General features: G+C 37.6%; 1 protein-coding gene across 2 annotated transcripts in view; it reads left to right on the forward strand.

Moving 5' to 3' along the window:
* The window catches only part of zgc:63587 (uncharacterized protein LOC393431 homolog), a 43884-nt gene that overhangs the window by 6520 nt on the left and 18045 nt on the right, over positions 1-19319 (forward strand). For both annotated transcript variants that reach the window (XM_051668298.1, XM_051668299.1), the window contains exons 2-7: positions 2912-2958; positions 3057-3156; positions 3236-3322; positions 4018-4141; positions 8116-8250; positions 8734-8851. In XM_051668298.1, coding sequence (XP_051524258.1) covers positions 2932-2958; positions 3057-3156; positions 3236-3322; positions 4018-4141; positions 8116-8250; positions 8734-8851 — 591 coding nt within the window. In that variant the 5' untranslated portion in view covers positions 2912-2931. The remainder of the gene's footprint in view (positions 1-2911; positions 2959-3056; positions 3157-3235; positions 3323-4017; positions 4142-8115; positions 8251-8733; positions 8852-19319) is intronic.

The following is a 19319-nucleotide window of genomic DNA, read 5'->3' on the forward strand; positions in this document are numbered from 1 at the left end:
AGGTTGAATTTCCTCAGCTGGCGAAGGAAGTACAACCTCACAATGGAGTCAGTGTGGGTCTCCCACTTCAGGTCCAGTGAGATGGTAGTGCCCAGCAACCTGAATGACCCCACTGCTGCCACAGTGCTGTTCAGAATGGTGAGGGGGGTCAGTGTTGGGGTGTTCCTCCAAAAGTCCACTATCATCTCCACTGTTTTGAGCATGTTCAGCTCAAGGTTGTTTTGACTACATCAGTGAGCCAGCCATTCAACCTCCCTTCTGTATGCAGACTCATCATCATCTTGGTGAGGCCAATGGCAGTGATGTTGTCTGCAGATTTCAGGAGCTTTAAAGAGGGGTCCTTGGCAGTGCAGTCATTGGTATACTGGGAGAAGAGTAGTGGGAAGAGCACACATCCCTGGGGGGCACCAGTGCTGATGGTATATGGTGTATAATGTGTGTGTTAATGCAAAAATCACCCGTGGAGCAGCTTGGTATAATCGCGTAGCGATAATGAGGCCACTTGATTAATCTGCGGCAGGTTTATCCTTACTGTAATTCCCAGCCAGTAATAACAAATTCTCCCAGTGTGTGTGTGTGTGTGTGTGTGTGTGTGTGTGATAAGTCAGGGATTGCTGACTGTGTCCTTCATTATAGAAATGGCTGCACCCAAAATCTACAATTTTTTCTTAATGAGTTTGGAATGTACAAAATTTGTACATTCCAGAGAAACACTTTGACTCTTGATTCCTCCTAGCTGTGGAATCGAAACACTCAAGTTCAGGATCGTAGAAATTAAAAACTCTAATCCGTCAATTAGAGCTGATTTGGCCTTCACTTTGATGACTTCCAGCCCGGCTGTCTCTATAACGAATACTTCCACCCAAACCCCATAAAACACTCTCTCTCTCACACACACACTCACACTGTGTTTCTGGGTGGTTTAGTGTGTGATAAGTCACTGCTGTGTGTATGTGTGTGTGTGTGTGTGTATGAGTGAGTGGGTCTGCGGTGCTCGCTCTAATTTATTGGGAGGGGCCATAAATGTTGGAAAGCGTTTCCAGGAAGATGGAAGATAAACAGCATTGTTCCCTCCCTTTAGTCAACCTCTCGCTCTCATTCTTTGCAATGTGTGTGTTTTGGAAGATGGTAATGATGGATATCCTTAGAGATAGTTTCAGAAACAGAAACTCATCAGATGTAAATTAAATGTGAATGTTTCATTCGACTAGCTTGTATTGTGAAGGATTTGACTATAGGGTGTTCTGGGTAATTGCTATGTTGTCACTAACTGGCCCAAGTCAAAAAAGCCTATGGGTTTGTTCAGTTCACCAACCCTAAGTTTGAGGAATAGTGATATTGTGAAGCTAGCCTTTAACACCACTAATATCGACTGTCGGCTGAGATTTTTATGACTTTTCCAAATAGAGATAGACATAAGTGTTGGTTAAAGCCAAAATATGAAATGTCCTGAACAAATGTTTATTGAAAAATCTATTATTTTCTAGAGGTGGATCAAAATTACAATTTTCGCCTAAGATTTTGAAGCAAAATTATAAATGTATCAAGTCAATTATCAGTTGACTTCAGCACTGTTTGTTGTATTATATCCCAATGGCGTGAGTCCAAAAATGGGAAAAAGCTATTTTTTGTGTTGTTTTTTCCGAAGTTGGAGTACCTCTTCATATTTAAAGCCCTGAATGGTTAAATCCCAGAGATAGTAGGGGGCCTGGGTAGCTCAGTGGTAAAAGACGCTGGCTACCACCCCTGGAGTTCGCTAGTTTGAATCCCAGGGCGTGCTGAGTGACTCCAGCCAGGTCTCCTAAGCAATCAAATTGGCCCGGTTGCTAGGGAGGGTAGAGTCACATGGGGTAACCTCCTTGTGGTCGCTATAATGTGGTTCGTTGTCGGTGGGGCACGTGGTGAGTTGAGCGCGGATGCCGTGGTGGATGGCATGAAGCCTCCACACGTGCTATATCTCCGTGGCAACGCGCTCAACAAGCCACGAGATAAGATGCGTGGGTTGACGGTCTCAGACGCGGAGGCAACTGGGATTCATCCTCCATCACCCGGATTGAGGCGAGTCACTACGCGACCACGAGGACTTAAAAAAGCACATTGGGAATTGGGCATTCCAAATTGGGTGAAAAAGGGGAAAAATCCAAAAAAAAAAAAAAAAAAAAAAAATCCCAGAGATATTGTGCTCTCAATGTGGCTCCATGCGTAAACCGTTAAATTTGACCCATTTTCAATGGGCGAAAACCAAATGTGGGTCAGAAGGCATGAAGCTAGTTTTTCTTGTCCAACAAAACAAAGGACTGAAGTACGAATAATGTATCTTTGTTTATTCACATAAAAACGATAATGACAAAATCTCAATTTTCAAGAGTCCAAAAATACACTATTGTTAAGAATAAGCGACTCATGTGGCTCTTCAGTTAGTGCAATACCTATATTTAGTTTTAAGATTACAGAAATGTTCGTCTGCAATAGAGGTCGACCGAAATTGGATTTTGCCGATACCGATAATTACGTTGACGGAAAAGGCTGATAACCAATTAATGGGCCGATAGTTTTTAAATCGATTTATTGAGTGTTAGAAAAATTTTATAGTCTTTCCTTACTTTTGGGCCCAATCGAATGCATTTTATTTTTTCATAAATTTTGTTCTGAACCAGAATCTAAAAGGATATTAAGATATCTTTAACACTCCTGGATTGAAAGGTACTCCAACTTTGGAAAAAACAATGATCAAAAACAAAATATTAAGTCGAGGACCTCTGGTTGAGTTAACACGGAATGACCCAATAATTTGTTTGGCGAGAGGAGGACGAGCTCCCATGTTGAATCTGGTTCCTCCCAAGATTTGATCTCCTTCCAACCACCCACTGATCTGATAGTGTTTTTTAATTGTTTTCTTTTATACATTTAGATTAGCCACACAGGAGAATCATGTCACAGTCTGGAGAAAAAGGAAAGGTAAATTAGACACACATTATTGCACTTGTCAAATATTAATCTTACTGATACTCTAATTGTCTTTCAAGCAGATAACAGATGTGATGTATGTTTATTAGTTCCCTGATGCTGCTGGATATGTCGGCTTTGCCAACTTGCCCAATCAGGTTCACAGGAAGTCTGTCAAGAAGGGATTTGAGTTTACACTGATGGTTGTCGGTGAGTAACATTAAAAAAAACATTAACACACACACACTCATGCATTTATTTTGTTCATTGGTTTTATTTGTCTTCACAGGAGAATCTGGTCTTGGGAAATCAACTCTTATTAACAGCCTTTTTCTGACCGATCTCTACCCAGAACGCTACATACCTGGAGCAGCAGGTAACACACACAAACGAACACAGAAGGCTCCCCTTAGGTCTTATTAACTTTACGGGATATTGTGTGCAAAACCTAAATGATTCCCAGTAGCCATGGGAAAAGCCTTTTAGATGAACTTCATTTTGTCCCCAGTGTTTACAGTGGCCCCAAAAGGTATTTGAACACTTGAATCCCATTTAAAAATGTCATCTGCACAAAAATGATGCCAGAATTTTTTCTGAACTATCTTAGAAACTACGCAAGTGAAATAAATCAGTCAGTTTCTGCAGTAAAGTATGTATGATGCTACTCACAGTGGAATGCAAGATATTTCTGATTTAGACTCAAAACCCCTTTATATCCCTTCGTTGAGAACTTTGTCAATTAAACTCACTGGAGACTGGATGTTTTCAGAAAAGTAATCCCGTCTATAGCCCAGGGCTTCCTCCCACCAGCTGAGTGAAACTTCTCAGAAACATCTCTGTGGCAGGGTGGAGGGCGGGGCGGGGTCGTGATTCTGCACACCCGGCCCCGCCCTCCGCCCTGCCACAATCTCCTAAATCTTGTTTATGTTACATTAACAAATCATGAATATTTTTAATGTGATTTGTCTTCACGGCCTCTCTATGCACCCTCCAATGTATTTGAATGTTCAAGGTCCTTTTGTTCTGTAGATGTGTGTGTTTGTTCTGACGGGAGTCATGTTGTGTTTCCAGAGAAAATCGAGCGCACAGTTCAGATCGAAGCATCCACCGTGGAGATCGAGGAGAGGGGAGTGAAGCTCCGCCTCACTGTGGTGGACACGCCGGGATACGGAGACGCCATCAACAGCCTGGATTGGTGTGTGTGTGGGTGGGTGGTCGGGTGGTCGGGTGGGACCCTGAAAGAGGAGTTTAGGGAGATACACCTATCAAAGCTTGTGGGAGGGGGAATTTCTTCTGTGCCAGATATTTGTTGCCAAAGATGACATGCTCAGAGGTTGTCCCAATTGTTGCATGCAATATGATTTGTCCAGTATAGTTAGGGGCCATTCACAATGAACGCATTTTGCGACCACTCTATTGCAAATGCGTTTTTGCTGTCTGTGCTGATTTTCTATGATCATTTTTGCACTGTCTTTCTGTATTTTTTTTCAGCATCTCGTGTAGGAGTGCTACATTTTTTTATGCTGTGTCAAGTTAAAAAGAACTTGGCCTGTCGCAATTATTAAATAATCATCTGATCTCGGTTATTTGATCTAACTGTGGTTATTTGAGATAACCGTGATTAGTGTGCACTGTAAATTCCAATCACATTTTAATGCCCAAAGAAGAGAATTTTAAGCGAATGTATACATGCCACGAACGGCACGTTTGTGTGTCATTCGGTTGAAATTGAGCGTCACTAAACTGCACCACGGATCTCAACCAGAGCAGCTCCTGTCAGGAAGAGCACGTGACGTGCTCTGATGCACGCACCATCAGCAGAGGCTCACGCCAAACGAACAAACATAAACATTGATAGTGAACGCAAAGTGCTCCAGTTCACTTTAAACGATTGTGTAATGGCAAATGTTCCTTTTCATAGCGGGTTCATACATGCAGTGTTAATGACATGCAGTGACACAGACGAGGAGATATACTCTTACTCTATTTCTGTGGAGTGATAAAATGATGAAACAAAATCTCAAAGGTTTTGCTTCATGAGAAATAAGGGCTTGTGGGTTTAATAAAAGAGCATTAAAATAATGTGAAAGTGAAGAAATTACGACAGCAATGTTTTACTATTGCTTAATATAATATAATATAGTGTAGTATAATATAATGCAATATAATAAATAAATATTTTCTTATATAAAAAAAGAATCTAAAATATGCGTTCAATATACAATTGACCAAAACTAAAGTTGACCAAAAGAGAGATGTATTTAGAAATATTTATACATTTTTCATGTCATTCATACGTTTTTAAAGCCTTCAAATGAAGTCATATCCCTACTTTATTATTTGATTTATATTTGAAGTTAAATATGTAAAAATTACATCTTAAAGGAATATTCTGTGTTCAGTTCAAGTTTAGCTCAGTCGACAGCATTTGTGGCGTAATATTGAATACCACAAAAATTCATTTCAACTCGTCCCTACTTTTCTTTAAAAAAAAAAGCAAAAATGGAGGTTACAGTGAGGCACTTACAATGGAAGTGAATGGGGCCAATTATTGGAGGGTTTAAAGGCAGAAATGTGAAGCTTATAATTTTAGAAAAGCACTTAGATTCATTCTTTTTTTTTTTTTAAGTTAAGTAATAAATTAAGTTATAAAATTAGCTGTAACTTTACACAGAAAAGGTTTGTAAGTGATCTTATCACAATAAAATCATGTCTTGCGGCTATAATTTTGAAAAAGTTAGTTTTGTACCATTAAAACTTTGGCCCCAATTCACTTCCATTGTAAGTGCTTCACTGTAACCTCCATTTTTGCTTTTTTTTTTTTTTTTTTGTTTTTTTTTATGAAAAGGAGGGACGAGTTTAAATGAATATTTATGGTAATCAGTATTATGCCACAAATTCTGTCAATTGAGTTTAACTTGTATTGAACCCAGAATATTCCTTTAAGATGTATGAAGCACACATGCACCTTAAGAAATATGACAATTTATATGACAATTAATCGTCACAGCCCTAAAATAGACAATTAATCGTCATAATTATTTGTTTGACAATTAATCGTCAGCCAAATTTCATAATCGTAACAGACCTAACTTCAGCTGTTAAAAACACGTCTCGAGGCACCTGCTTTCTTTTCTTTTAGCACTTTTCAGCACAGCTTGACGGCACAATTTTTCCAATTGTCTTTCTGTGTAAAAGTGCGCGTTAAGACGCTTCAACTGTTAAAATCACATCTCAAGTCACATGCGTTCTCTTCTAGTCATGGTACTGCATCTAGCTTTTTTTTTCACAATTTGCTGTCTTTCAGTTATCCTTTTTTTTTTTTTTTTATCCTTTTTCCCCTCATATTTTTATTGATTTATATCTACAGAGAAGATAGAAAATGAATACTACCCCTCCCCACTTGGTTGTTGTCATCTCAACAATAAATAAAGAAAACAAATAAGTAAATAAACATATCAGCAATAACAATTGTAAACAGAGAATAAAGACACTAAGGGTGTGTTCACACTTGGCAGGTTTGGTTCGATTAAAACGAACTCTGGTGCGATTGCTCTGTTAGTGCGGTTCATTTGAACAAGTGTGAATACTGTCACCCGAACCTTGGTGCGCACCGGACAAGCGGACCGAGACCATCTGAGTAGTGGGTCTCGGTCTGCTTCCAAACGAACTCTGGTGCTGTTCGATTGATATATATGAACGCAACATGAACAAAAGATGTCTAAATGGACCAAAAACAGGAAGTAATTAGCCTAATACTGACCTCAAGCATACCTGGTTCTTCCATCAATGTTGCCCATTATAGTTCGGTACAGGCGTCAGCCGTCCTTGCAGCATATCTTCGTTTGTGTGTGCAACGGAGGAATTCCTGGCGCTGTTTTGACTCCTTTACACATTTTATTAGCTCTTCGTTTGTTCTCAGCTGGTAAAAATACCACCATATATACATATATAAATCTAACGAGCGCATTTCGTCCAGCAGCCAGCATTGATTTGGATGATCTGCAAGTTCCATTGCAAAATATACGTCATAAAAGCTGTCCAATCAGGTTGTGACTTTTTCCTTATGCCTATTGTTTTGTATCTTTAGGTTCGGTGTTAAAAATGCCAGTGTGAATGCTAAGCGAACCAGGACTAAATGTATCATTTTATTTTTTGGTCCGGACCAAGAGAACCGAATTACAAGTGTGAACACAACCTAAGATAAGGACAAAAAAAAAAAACATTCCAATATCTTCCATACATAAATGTATAAATGAAAAACATTAAAGGAAACGAAAAAAAATACCACCCCTGGAGTCGAGAGTTTGAATCCAGGGCATGCTGAGTGACTCCAGCCAGGTCTCCTGAGCAACCAAATTGGCCCGGTTGCTAGGAAGGGTAGAGTTACATGGGGTAACCTCCTCGTGGTCGCTATAATGTGGTTCTTGCTCTCAACGGGGCGTGTGGTGAGTTGTGCGTGGATGCCGCAGAGAATAGCGTGAAGCCTCCACATGCGCTACGTCTCCACGGTAACGCACTCAACAAGCCACGTGATAAGATGCGCGGATTGACGGTCTCAGACGCGGAGGCAACTGAGATTCGTCCTCCACCACCCAGATTGAGGCGAGTCACTACGCCGCCACGAGGACTTAGAGCGCGTTGGGAATTGGGCATGCCAAATTGGGGAGAAAAAATAAATAAAACAAATTCTTACTATTCTAACTGCAATTCATGATTATTTATAAATTCCAAAAATAAACTCCAAATTTTATAAAATACATCAGTTTTCCCCTTTAAGGTATAAGACATTTTTTCAGTTGATAAACAGGCTGATAATTCTCCCATTGGCTAATTGAAGGGCGAGATATATTTATAGCAAACGTAAATCTAACAACTTAGCTTCATGTTTCTTCAATTTCAGATTTATAGGAAATATACCTAAAATGCAAAGCTTGGGACACGGGGGGAATTTTTTTCGTTAATGTTTTAGAAATTACCTCAATTAATTCTTTCCAGAACTGTTTTATTACTTCACAACTCCAGACACAGTGACTTAAGTTACCTTTAGATACATTGCATTTGATACAAATATCAGATATGTTTGAGTTAAACTTGTTTAAATTTTCACAAGTAAATGATTGTTTTTCCTTCTTCTGTTCCCTGATGTGTTTTGTGCTCTCCCGACAGCTTTAAGACAATCATCCAATATATTGATAATCAGTTTGAGCGATACCTGCACGATGAGAGCGGACTGAACCGTAGACACATTGTCGACAACAGAGTACACTGCTGCTTTTACTTCATCTCGCCGTTTGGACACGGGTAACACACACACACACACACTTTCTACCTTTCTACATTAGTTAAAAACATGTATATTTTTCTTTCAGAAAGTGGCTTGGCTTTACCCCTTCAATTATCGCCTGTGCAACAAATCAGTTCACACTGAGCGTGATTTTACGGCAGCGTCTGAGAGAAGTTCATCGACTGTGTTAATCACCAAATGAAATCATTAGCGTCAACGCTATTCACATTTTTGGCAGCCCAAGAGAAAATTTCATTGGCGATGTGCAGCAAAAATTGCAGGAGAGAATTTGTATCAAAGCTACTCTCTTCGAGCATGACTTGAATTTTTACATTTTGGTGTGAAGGACTCTTTAGGGAGACATGATTCGTTTTAGCATCTTGCTGCTGCGAAAATATGCACTTGGTGTGAATAGGCCTTTTGCTCTCTGATTGTTTCGTCTGTGTTCATACATTTGTGAGTAATTCCTACGGATCTCTCTGTGCTTGATTTGTTCGCAGTCTGAAGCCTCTGGATGTCGAGTTTATGAAGGCGATCCACAGTAAAGTCAACATCGTCCCTGTGATCGCTAAAGCTGATACTCTCACACTGAGAGAGAGAGACCGACTCAAGAGACGGGTGAGGATCTGTTTCTCTGGCGTTCATTTTTTCATATTTCTTAGCCTTTCGAATGTATATTTCCAGGATTCTTGGAATGGTAATTTGTTTTATTTTAATTGTTCAAAGCTCTCCTTATTTTCTTTTTTTCTCATTTACATTTACATTTACATTTATTCATTTGGCAGACGCTTTTATCCAAAGCGACTTACAAGAGAGGAAAACATAAGCGAATCATCTTAGGAGACAGTGGTATAAAAAGTGCTGTATTACAAAGTATCACTAGCATCATAACAGTATTCAAAATAGAATAAAGTGCAACAGAATTTTTTTTTTTTTTTTTTTTTTAATGACAGGTTAAGTGCTCGTGGAAAAGATGTGTTTTTAGCCATTTTTTGAAGACAGAGAGTGAGTCAGCTTCACGGATGGAGTTGGGAAGTTCGTTCCACCAATGTGGTATGATGAAGCTGAAAGTCCGGGAAAGTGTTTTGGTGCCTCTTTGTGTTGGTACAACAAGGCGACGTTCCTTAGCCGACCGCAGGCTTCTAGTGGGCGCGTAGCTCTGCATAAATGATTTTAGGTATGCTGGAGCAGACCCAGTGACTGTTCTGTATGCCAGCATCAGAGCCTTGAATTTGATACGTGCATCATCCGGTAGCCAGTGGAGAGAGACAAGGAGTGGTGTAACATGTGCTCTCTTTGGTTCATTAAAGACCAGACGTGCTGCTGCATTCTGGATCATTTGGAGGGGTCTAGTTGCACATGCAGGGAGGCCTGCAATGAGAGCGTTACAGTAGTCAAGTCTAGTTATGACAAGTGACTATGACTTGTTTGACTATGAAAACCAGATAGATATCGATACCTTGTTGACACAATTATACCAGAGGCATCCAATAACGTCATGAGAACACATATAAAGATGCAATGGTCTTAATGTTTAACTTAATGTTTAAGTTGGCCAGGCTTAAAAATGTATGTAAGATGTAGTGAAAACACCGTTATTAGCTTTTTCATCAGTCTTGGTTTACCAAGTATTTTTCCCCATTAATGTTTTCCATAGGGATTTCATAAAGTACTTCTTAATAGAGCTAAGCCATGAACCAATGAGCTTCGAGGTGAATCACAACATTAAAAACTTTTGTGTTTGAAAAAAGCATTTGAAAATTGGACAAAGACAAAGGTAAACTGTGCAGTTAAGGTCTCTAATGAGGGAATGAACTACAATCCCATGAAGCATTGCAAATAAAAATATGACTATCGATTTAAAGTTTCTGATTATAAGTATAGAAACAAATATTAGTAGTTTGAGAGTGTAGGGAGAGCAATTCCATTGTGCCATTCATGAGAGTGGGCGGAGCTTGTTTGCCACTATACTCCGATTGGTGGATTTCTCTTCAGGATTATGGGTAGTGTAGTTCTTAACCAGGAATTCCGCTATTAAACACAAATGTAAAAAATGAAGTTGAAATAACTACATTTGATGGCTTCAACAGAAACCATCAATATACCATCGATTAACAACCTCAGAGCTTATGGTAAGTGTGTCTTTAAAGATTTATAAGTTATTGTTAAAAATCTATTTGCCTAAAAATAAGTGGTTACTTTTAATTTCGGAGTTTTGCGCTCTATGGACATCTTAGAGTTACCAGAGTGTCCGCAAACTACAGTATGTACTCTTATATCTCTCCTTCCCTAGTGTAATACACTAACTTCCTTAGCCTCAGTTCTTTTGTCTTTATGTGTTTATAGAAGAGAAATGTGCAAATCTATACACAGTCATTGTGGTTTTTTTTATACATTAAGTATATATGAAGTCTTCTGTATTGTCCTGTAGCTCGGTATGTTGTACATCGTTAGATTTTACATGACAAAAAGGATGTAACGAGACTGTAGGAAAACTCCCGTAAACCAACCACACACACACACACACTCACTAGACAACTTACTGTGTTAAACACTAAGACACCTGCTGCTCTGTGACTTTCATTTGTTTGCAACATCAACAACAAAAAAAGTCGTTAACCTCTTCTCATTTGAGTGTTGAATTCAAACCATCTGATGAAATGTCCTGATTAAACTCTATTAGTCTCCTTTGTGTGTGTTTGTGTATGTAAACAGCCTCATTACTGAAAATGGACCTGTTAGAGGACAGTTTAGCGATAAGACTGATTGAATCTTATCCACTTCCTGCAGTCAAAACATGTTCCAAAATCAGTCAAACTCATCTCCACCGTAAGCCGTTTCAAACTAAATGGTCCAAACAGACATAAGATTTTTGTTAATACTGACACGGTGTGTGTGTGCATGCTGTGTGGTGTACAAAGTGTGTTTTTTGGTTCGAGTGGTGTAATGATGTCAAAATATTTCACACAAACACACATGCACAAATAACTCAAAACTGAGTTTTCTGTTACTCTTAAAGGGACAGTAAACAAAAAAAAAAAATCTGTCATCATTTTTAATTTTTGGATGAACTATCCCTGTAATATAGTGTAGATAGTGTTGTGTGCATATATATATATATATATATATATATATATATATATATATATATATATATATATATATATATATATATATATATATATAAAATATGGTGTATTCTAGATGCTCATAATAACACACAGGAAGTCACAGGGTTAAATTGCAAATGCTTGTCCATATTCGGCATGGCTTCGGACACCGAATGCTTTTATTTTTAGTAGTTCCTGTTATTCACCTGTTGCTTAGATGGCAGTTTTCTCTTCCTGTAAGTAATTTAAAAAATGTTATTATCCACATTCCCACATTGGCATGTTTATCAATGCATGTTTTGGTTTTTATACTTCATGCAAGCTAATGGTTACTGTTGCTTAGAAACCCAAAACTACTTGAAACCTTAATTGTTTAAAGCTTAGTTTGAGGAAATCGCCCCTTCAAAAGGCAATGTTAATTTGAATGAATTGGAGGAAACTTGAGGGCTTGTTCTCTTCAGAAATGATTCACATTTAAAGGGATAGTTCAGACTAAAAGGATATTTCTCTCATCATCCTCGTATGACCTCGTATGTTTCTTCTGTGGAACACAAACCAAGATATTTTTGAAGAAATTACCTGCTTTGACCTATGCCTCAGACAGCTTAGGGAAGAAGTCTTGAAGATACTTGAAGGCTGCCAACTCCTTATCTAGAGCTAGAGTTTCATAAGGCCCAATTTTATGTGCAGTGGTGGCATCAGCACCTTCTGTGGCTTCCACTTGATGTTGTTCCTCCCGAACTCGGTCTGCTGTGGCCAGTCCCGCCTGTGGTCCTGCTGTCCCAAAGGCAAAGATAGCAGGGAAACTTGGTAAAACCACCTTGGAGACCCATCAGGAATGCCACCATTTTGAAGTCTCCTATGACCTCCCAGCCGTACTCATCATACTTCAAGGCGTCCAGCAAGGTCTTGATGCTGTTGTAATCCTCTTTGAGGTGCACCGAGTGAGCTAGGGGAAGAGACGGGTACTTGTTACCATTATGGAGCAGCATGGCTTTGAATATTACTTTAGTTGATTTGGATTCATATGTTGTTTTTGTTCTGATTTTATGTGAACGAAAAGGCACAAATTCGCCGTTTTCTCATTAGAAATAGGTACATTTTAAAATATCACTGTCTGATCACAAAAGTAAAGTTTGTGGGGAATATTAGCCATTTTCTATACTTTTGAGGCATAAGCAATTGGGAAAATAACACTTACTAACCAGGAACAAAAAATAAAATTGTTACACAATGTATTTGGTAAACTAGCGTTCTGCCAACAAACTAACATTGTCGTTTCTGAGAAACCCTTGACTACTTGAAGCCTTGATTGTTTTAAACTTAATTTAAGGAAATTGCCCATTCAGATCTCAATGTTAATTTGAATGAATTGGAGGAAGCTTAATACTTGAGGGCTTGTTCTCTTCAAAAAAATATTTTCATTAAAGGAATAGTTCACACAAACATCAAAATTGTGTCATTGTTTACTCACCAACTCATGACATTTCAAGCTGATAGAACTATCTTTCTTTCGTGGAACACAAAAGGAGATTTTTTTTAAAGTCTTCATGGTTTAATCAGCGAAAAGTGACGGGTCTGTCAAGTTCGGAAAAGAAAACAAATCACCATTAAACCACAATAAAACAGCTGTGTTGCACGTTGGGGCATGAGATGGGATGAGAACCAATGAGGTTTGATGTTGTCAACATAGACGTCATATTTGAAGCGCTTGATTTGAGAGCGAATAACAACTTAGATTTAATGCTCTTCATCACACAAAATGATCGTATGACTTCAGGGGAACTTGGAATGACATGCATGAGTCATATCGACAATAAAATCATATTACTTTTACACTGAGCCCCTTTGAGGACAGTGAGGGCATTCATTTTCTGAAATAGTTTTGCGTTCTCTTGCAGTTATTTTGGGTTTCTTCGCAATAGCTTTATACTTCCATTACGAAAATTTACCACCGTTTTACTACAGTAACCATATTAAAACCATAGTAATAATACATCAATGTTAATAAAAATCTTCACAGGGTTTAATTGCCATAATGCAAGTGAATTGTGACTGATCTGTCAAGTTCAAAAAAGGACAAAGCTACACCTTAAAACCAAGGTAAGTCATGTTGCACATTTAATCACGAAACGTGATGAGAACCAACATTGTCGATGTAGCTGGCATCTTTGATTTAAACGCTTTACTAATTATTTGATTTGAGAGTGAATAATGACTTGAATTTCATTTTGTTCATCATACAAAGTGATTGTATGTCTTATGGGTGAGCTATATGAGCAAAATCTTGTATCACAATATGAGCAATTTTATATCAAAAGAACGATATATATCACGATAAAGTAAATTTTTGTTGAAAAATTGGTGAATATTTTAAATAAACATATTGTAATGCCTATTTTTAAATAATGAAGTCAGTGAATTAAACTCTTCCAAATATTTCCTCTTATATAATTTTCTCTTTATTTGGAACTTGATAGTAGTCAAAGTAAAAAAAAAAATTAAAAATAAAATCAGTTTTAAATAATTCTTATTAATGCTTATTATTATTATTATTATTATTATTATTAACTTTTCTCAAGTAACTCAAGATCTTCCCAATGCATTTCAACAAAGAAAATGATGCATTAGTAAAAAACAAATCCAACGAAAATAAACACTTGCAGAAAACATCCAAAATTATGTTAACACTTCTCACAGAAAATAAATATTAAATAAATATAAACACTTCGTGATAAAAATAACCAAATTAATGCGGAGCGTATATTTTGGCATTCATAATATTTTTTTGCTTACTTAATTTTGAGTTGAAACAAATTTATTACGAGTGATTATCGTCGTGCGACACAATTTGCATATTATGTTTTTCTGCTGTGTTGGGTTTTGTGAACCTACACCACAGATGTCGCACCTGTTTTAATAAAAAGCTCCTCTTCATTTCCTTGACTTGCTTGGGAGTCGTCCCGTTCTGTGGAGATGTTTTTCTCAAGGTTTTTCCTGGGTCAAAAATTATTAAGTAGCGCACGTGATTCCATCTGCGCTCTCCTGTATCAGGAAGCCTGCTAGACTCGCGTGCACTTGCGTACTCCTGAGATAGCGCAAACGACGCTCACATGAAACGCAGATACTTGCGGCAGATGAGAAGCATATTAAGCGCTGACGAAGCACCAAATGCGATAGGAAAGTCATTGAAGTTGCTTGGGCGGCCGGCAAAAACTTTTTAATGCCATAAAAACAGGTCCATGTTTCATAAATGTGCTCATATGAAGCCCTGCCCACTGATAGATAAGCCCACGCTGGACACATGGCTATTTGCATATTGCGATATACACTGTCGATTACTTAAATGTGTTTTTATGGTGGTTTTTTTGTTGTGTTTTGTCCTTTTCATGCTTGACAGACTGGATTCATTGTTCTCTTGCATTATGGCGAATAAACCCTTTAAAGACTTTTTATAAATTCACCTTTTGTGTTCCACAATAGAAAGCAAGTCATACGGGTTTAAAGCAACATTCATGTTTTCATTTTTGGGTGAACTATCCCTTTAAACTTTGGTACCCCTAGAAGTGGTTGAATCATGAAAAGAATGATCAGGAAAATAAATAACACACCCTTGGATATGTCCTCTATCTCCTTTTCAACTTGGCCCAGGTACAGTGAGGAAGCTCCCACTCATCAATTCTGAATTCTGTAGAAGTGCAAGTCAGCAATTTAGTCTTTCCCGCTCCCTCACGGCGATGATGTCACCATGCCGGCAATGGTTTCCAAAATAATGACGCCCCTGCCGTAAGAATGACAAACGACCCATTGTGTCCTTGCGGCCTTTTTGATATATATCTTACATTTTCACCCTCTACTTTCTCAGCGTGATAGCTTCACTCTCTCTCTCGCGAGACGTGCTCTCCTGGCCATCTTTCTTGCTTGGAACACCATCATGAAAGCGGGAAGCAGCTTGTGTAGAACAATATGCTCTTCCTGCAATGTGTCAGAGCGATTGGCGGGAAGAACCGGGTCTAAGGTGTGCAGGGGCCTTATCAGAGGCTGGGACCCTGAGTGCCCGCTTCCCTCAGTCAGGTTGTAAAGTCCTGGAACTTATAAAGTGCTCAAGGGACGTCTGGGTAGCCCTTACTTCCTGTTTTAGGATGATATATGGGTGTTTCTTCACCTTCAGGCACTTTCAGCCCTGTGAACTTCTAGAAAGTGGAATCTCATTAAAAGATTTTTTACACTCTCACTAGTTACATTTTTTTACTCACAATGTTGAACAGTGTATGTACTGTATATGCGTCACATTAGATTTAATGTCATTTTTGGCCTTGTTTCTGAAAGTTATGAAAATCCCAGCACAGTGTCATTTCCTGCATATCTCAAATTCTGTATTGTGTTTAATAGAATTCTGTGGAGGAAATTACAGTGATGAAATTTACATTTTTATCATTTTTAAAATAAAATGGTCTACTACTATGTCTAATTTCATAGCTAAAATTTTGTGTATCCTAAATATACACAATTAAATAATATTTTTTGCCCTGCAAAACTGCAGCTTGTTTGAAAATGACATGCAATAACAATAAAAATCGGCTTGCAATTGATTTTTCCTTTTTTTAGATTTTTTCTCATTTCATCTCAAGCATGCTCTTCTACAACACTTTTGTCCACTTGGTTAACAAGTTCACTAACTTAAAAAAACTAAAAAAAACTTATTCGGGTCAAAATTGTTTGGTGTGTTTCAATTATTTTTTCACAGCAAGTATTTTGATATAATTTTTTTTAATGCTTTTTTAAGGTTTATTTCACTCTCTTCAGATTATCATAGTTTAAAACATGTAATTATTTGTACTTTTATAATGGATATTCATTGTTTAATATTGAAAGTCTGGGTCTGGTAAGACTGGGACATGATAAAAAGTTTCAAAGTCAGTTTTATTGTGACCTTCATTCAACAAAAAGAAAAAAAAAAGTTCAAATCTGTTAGTTTTAAGTTGAAGAAACACCCATAGATTGTATTGTTTTACATTTGTCCCAGACATTAGATATTAAAAAATGCACAAATTCTTCCAAAAAGAAAAATGAATTAGTACATTTTAAAAACTCTGAACATCTTAAGCATAAATTATTTCAGTATGCACTGTGCGAAAATGATTTATAGCAATTTATGCACAAATTAAAGCTGTGGCATCATTTCCATCACAACAAACACATTTTCTACAAAAACTAATAAATTAATCAAATTAATTGCTAGTTACTAATGAATTAATACAAAATTGGTGTACTTGGTTACCAAGGAGACAAAAGTGTCAATTTTGAACAGAACCTTTTTACTGTTTGTCATTTTCAAATGAGCTGTAATAATGTCAAATTTTGCAAAAAGTGTTAAAATATTATTTAATTGAGTGTTTTGGGATACATAAAATTATGTTAGCTTTGAAATTAGCTTTCGCAAGACAATGGAGTTGGTCATTTTATTCCAAAAATGTTTAAAATGTCATTTCCATCACACAAAGCGATCACATGCATAATTTGAGATGTAGTGGAACATTTGTTCATGACGTTTCCAAAAACTCTCCTGTGACACGTTTATCGATTGTTGGAGATTTGAGTGTTTACATGCACAATCTTACACCATTGATGCTTAATAAGCTGACAGCATGTGTTATGTAAATGTCTTGAAGGGTTTTCCTTTATTGAGAAAAGTCATAAACAATTTAAGCAAAAAACGATCGACATCGATTTTTTTTGCCCATTACCCTGATTTTGTGTTGCTTGTAAACACTTCTGCCAGCCTTTCCAATGTGTGCATGACTGTTTACGTTTTGATGTCAAAAACAGAATAACTGATGATTTAAACATGATTTTCTTGCATTGACATTCTTTTTAATTAGCTGATTTTTGGTAGTGTATTTGTGTGCATGTAATCACAATCATTGTTAGTAGAAAAATTTAATAAACTAATGAGTGTTTGAAAAGTATGTTTTAAAAGACTTTATTGTCTAGTTCACAACAGGGCCTGTAGTTGAAGAAACACCCTTATATTGATAACTATGTGAAGCAAATCTCTTTGAGAAGGAAACCCTTTGTGTCCAAACCGACATTAATCTGGGAAGTTTATTCTCACAGAACAATTCCATTAGATTCCCACAGGCCAGATAAGTGCAGCGCATTTTAGGTGCGCTTACTTGGTTGCATTGTTGCGTTTATTTGAATTTGAATGTTATTGTTGATGTTTGCCATGTTGCGATCCCCATCACGGTCATGTTTCAGCGTCCAAACCGTCAAACCTTTCCTCTCTTTGTCCTTTCGTTTGGCTCAATGGGAGAATTTTACGAAAGCACCAAAGTGGGTTCTATTCATGTAAAATGGTGTGGTTGCCAACCTTGTTGTTTTTAAAAATGTGTTTATGATTCTGCAGCCATCTCGTCATTGTCTAATCTCAGGGCTTTGATGTTGAAATGTGTTGTTTGCAGTATGGTGAAGGAAACTCACATTTGCTGGAGTGGAGTGATAAACCAGTGAGATCCCTTTCTTTTCATGACAGAGTCCTCATATTACTGTCATCTAATGTGGTTATAATCTTATCTTTAAATACAGAGGTTAAAATGGCAAATATCTCAAGGCTTTGGTTGTGTCCGTGTCCACATTCCAGCCTTGTGGAATGTGTTGTGGCTATTTATTTATGTGCTCAGTCAGAATAATTGCATCCTGGAATTGCAGCTCATGCAGGCCATATGAAACAAAGTATCCAGCACAGGTCCCATATGCTTTCTGTGACCCCAGCTGGACCTTCATTTAACACTTCAGCAGCCAGTTTGCATGTGCAGTTTGTGTTTTAAACAAAAAAGCACAAGTCAACTGAAAACTTGAGCAAAAATTAACCAATTAAAAGTGTAGAACCTTTAACATTTTATTAGTGGTCGACCGATATATTGCTGAGGCTGATAAATCGGCCGGTATTCTGAATTTGTTTAATTATCGGCATTGGCCAATACATTTTCCCCTTGGCCGATTTGTTTCTTGAGGGCGCTGAGAATCGCCTGCTTGTATGTGAAGTGACTGAGACATGTTAATGACCAGTCATGGTTTTTTTGTTTTTATGTGCCATCATGTTACTACAATAATAGACTGGTGTGCAACACAGTGCCATTTAAACGGTCCGCATATCAGAGCCGCGACAGACGCATTTGAGCTCATAATGTTAAAGTGCTCGCCTGTTTCATTCTCCCTCTCTCTCCTCAACAGTTCTCTGCAACTTTTAACTGTCTTGTCTAATGATTAAAAGGCAAATATCAGTAAAACAAATATCATATACTGTCTGCAAATATGCAGATATCTCGTTTAAACAGATGTAATAAACCAACCTCACACAACTTCAGCAGATCCAGCATCCTGTGGAACGCTCATTTATTTACCTCTAAAGCATGTATTCTAACAGCCTCTCCTCAACAGTTCCCTGTAACTTTTCTAATGATAAAAGGCAAATATCAATAAAACTTGTATTATATATCATTTGCAAATATGCAGATATCTCGTTTATACAGATGGCATTCATGAACCTCATGAAAATCCAGTGTTTTCTTCCCGTCGAGCGCTCATCTAATATCTTCCTCTGATGCACTTATTCTATCAGCTAGAATCAGGATGAAAAGTTCCTCTGATTCACAAATCATGATGGTCACTCCATGACAATTCAAGCAGGTGATCTAGGCCATTTAAACTATCAGGAGATTGCTGCTCACGCTGGATCCTCACGAGCGTGTGAGAGCAACTTCAAAGTAAAAGCGCTTTACATGTGCTATGAGTAAATGTCATATTCACTATGCACTGTATGTGCAATTGGTTTGATTCGGTATATTTTTTAATTTTCTTTATTTTTTATTTTATTTATTTTTTTGTTGAGAAAATGCGATTGCTAACATGGACATGCCATCCATGGTTGCTGGACTACTGTGTGTACTGTTATTTTCTTCTTCCTAATATTT

The sequence above is a fragment of the Myxocyprinus asiaticus genome, chromosome 33 (assembly GCF_019703515.2).
Source record: "Myxocyprinus asiaticus isolate MX2 ecotype Aquarium Trade chromosome 33, UBuf_Myxa_2, whole genome shotgun sequence".
Classification (NCBI taxonomy): domain Eukaryota; kingdom Metazoa; phylum Chordata; class Actinopteri; order Cypriniformes; family Catostomidae; genus Myxocyprinus; species Myxocyprinus asiaticus.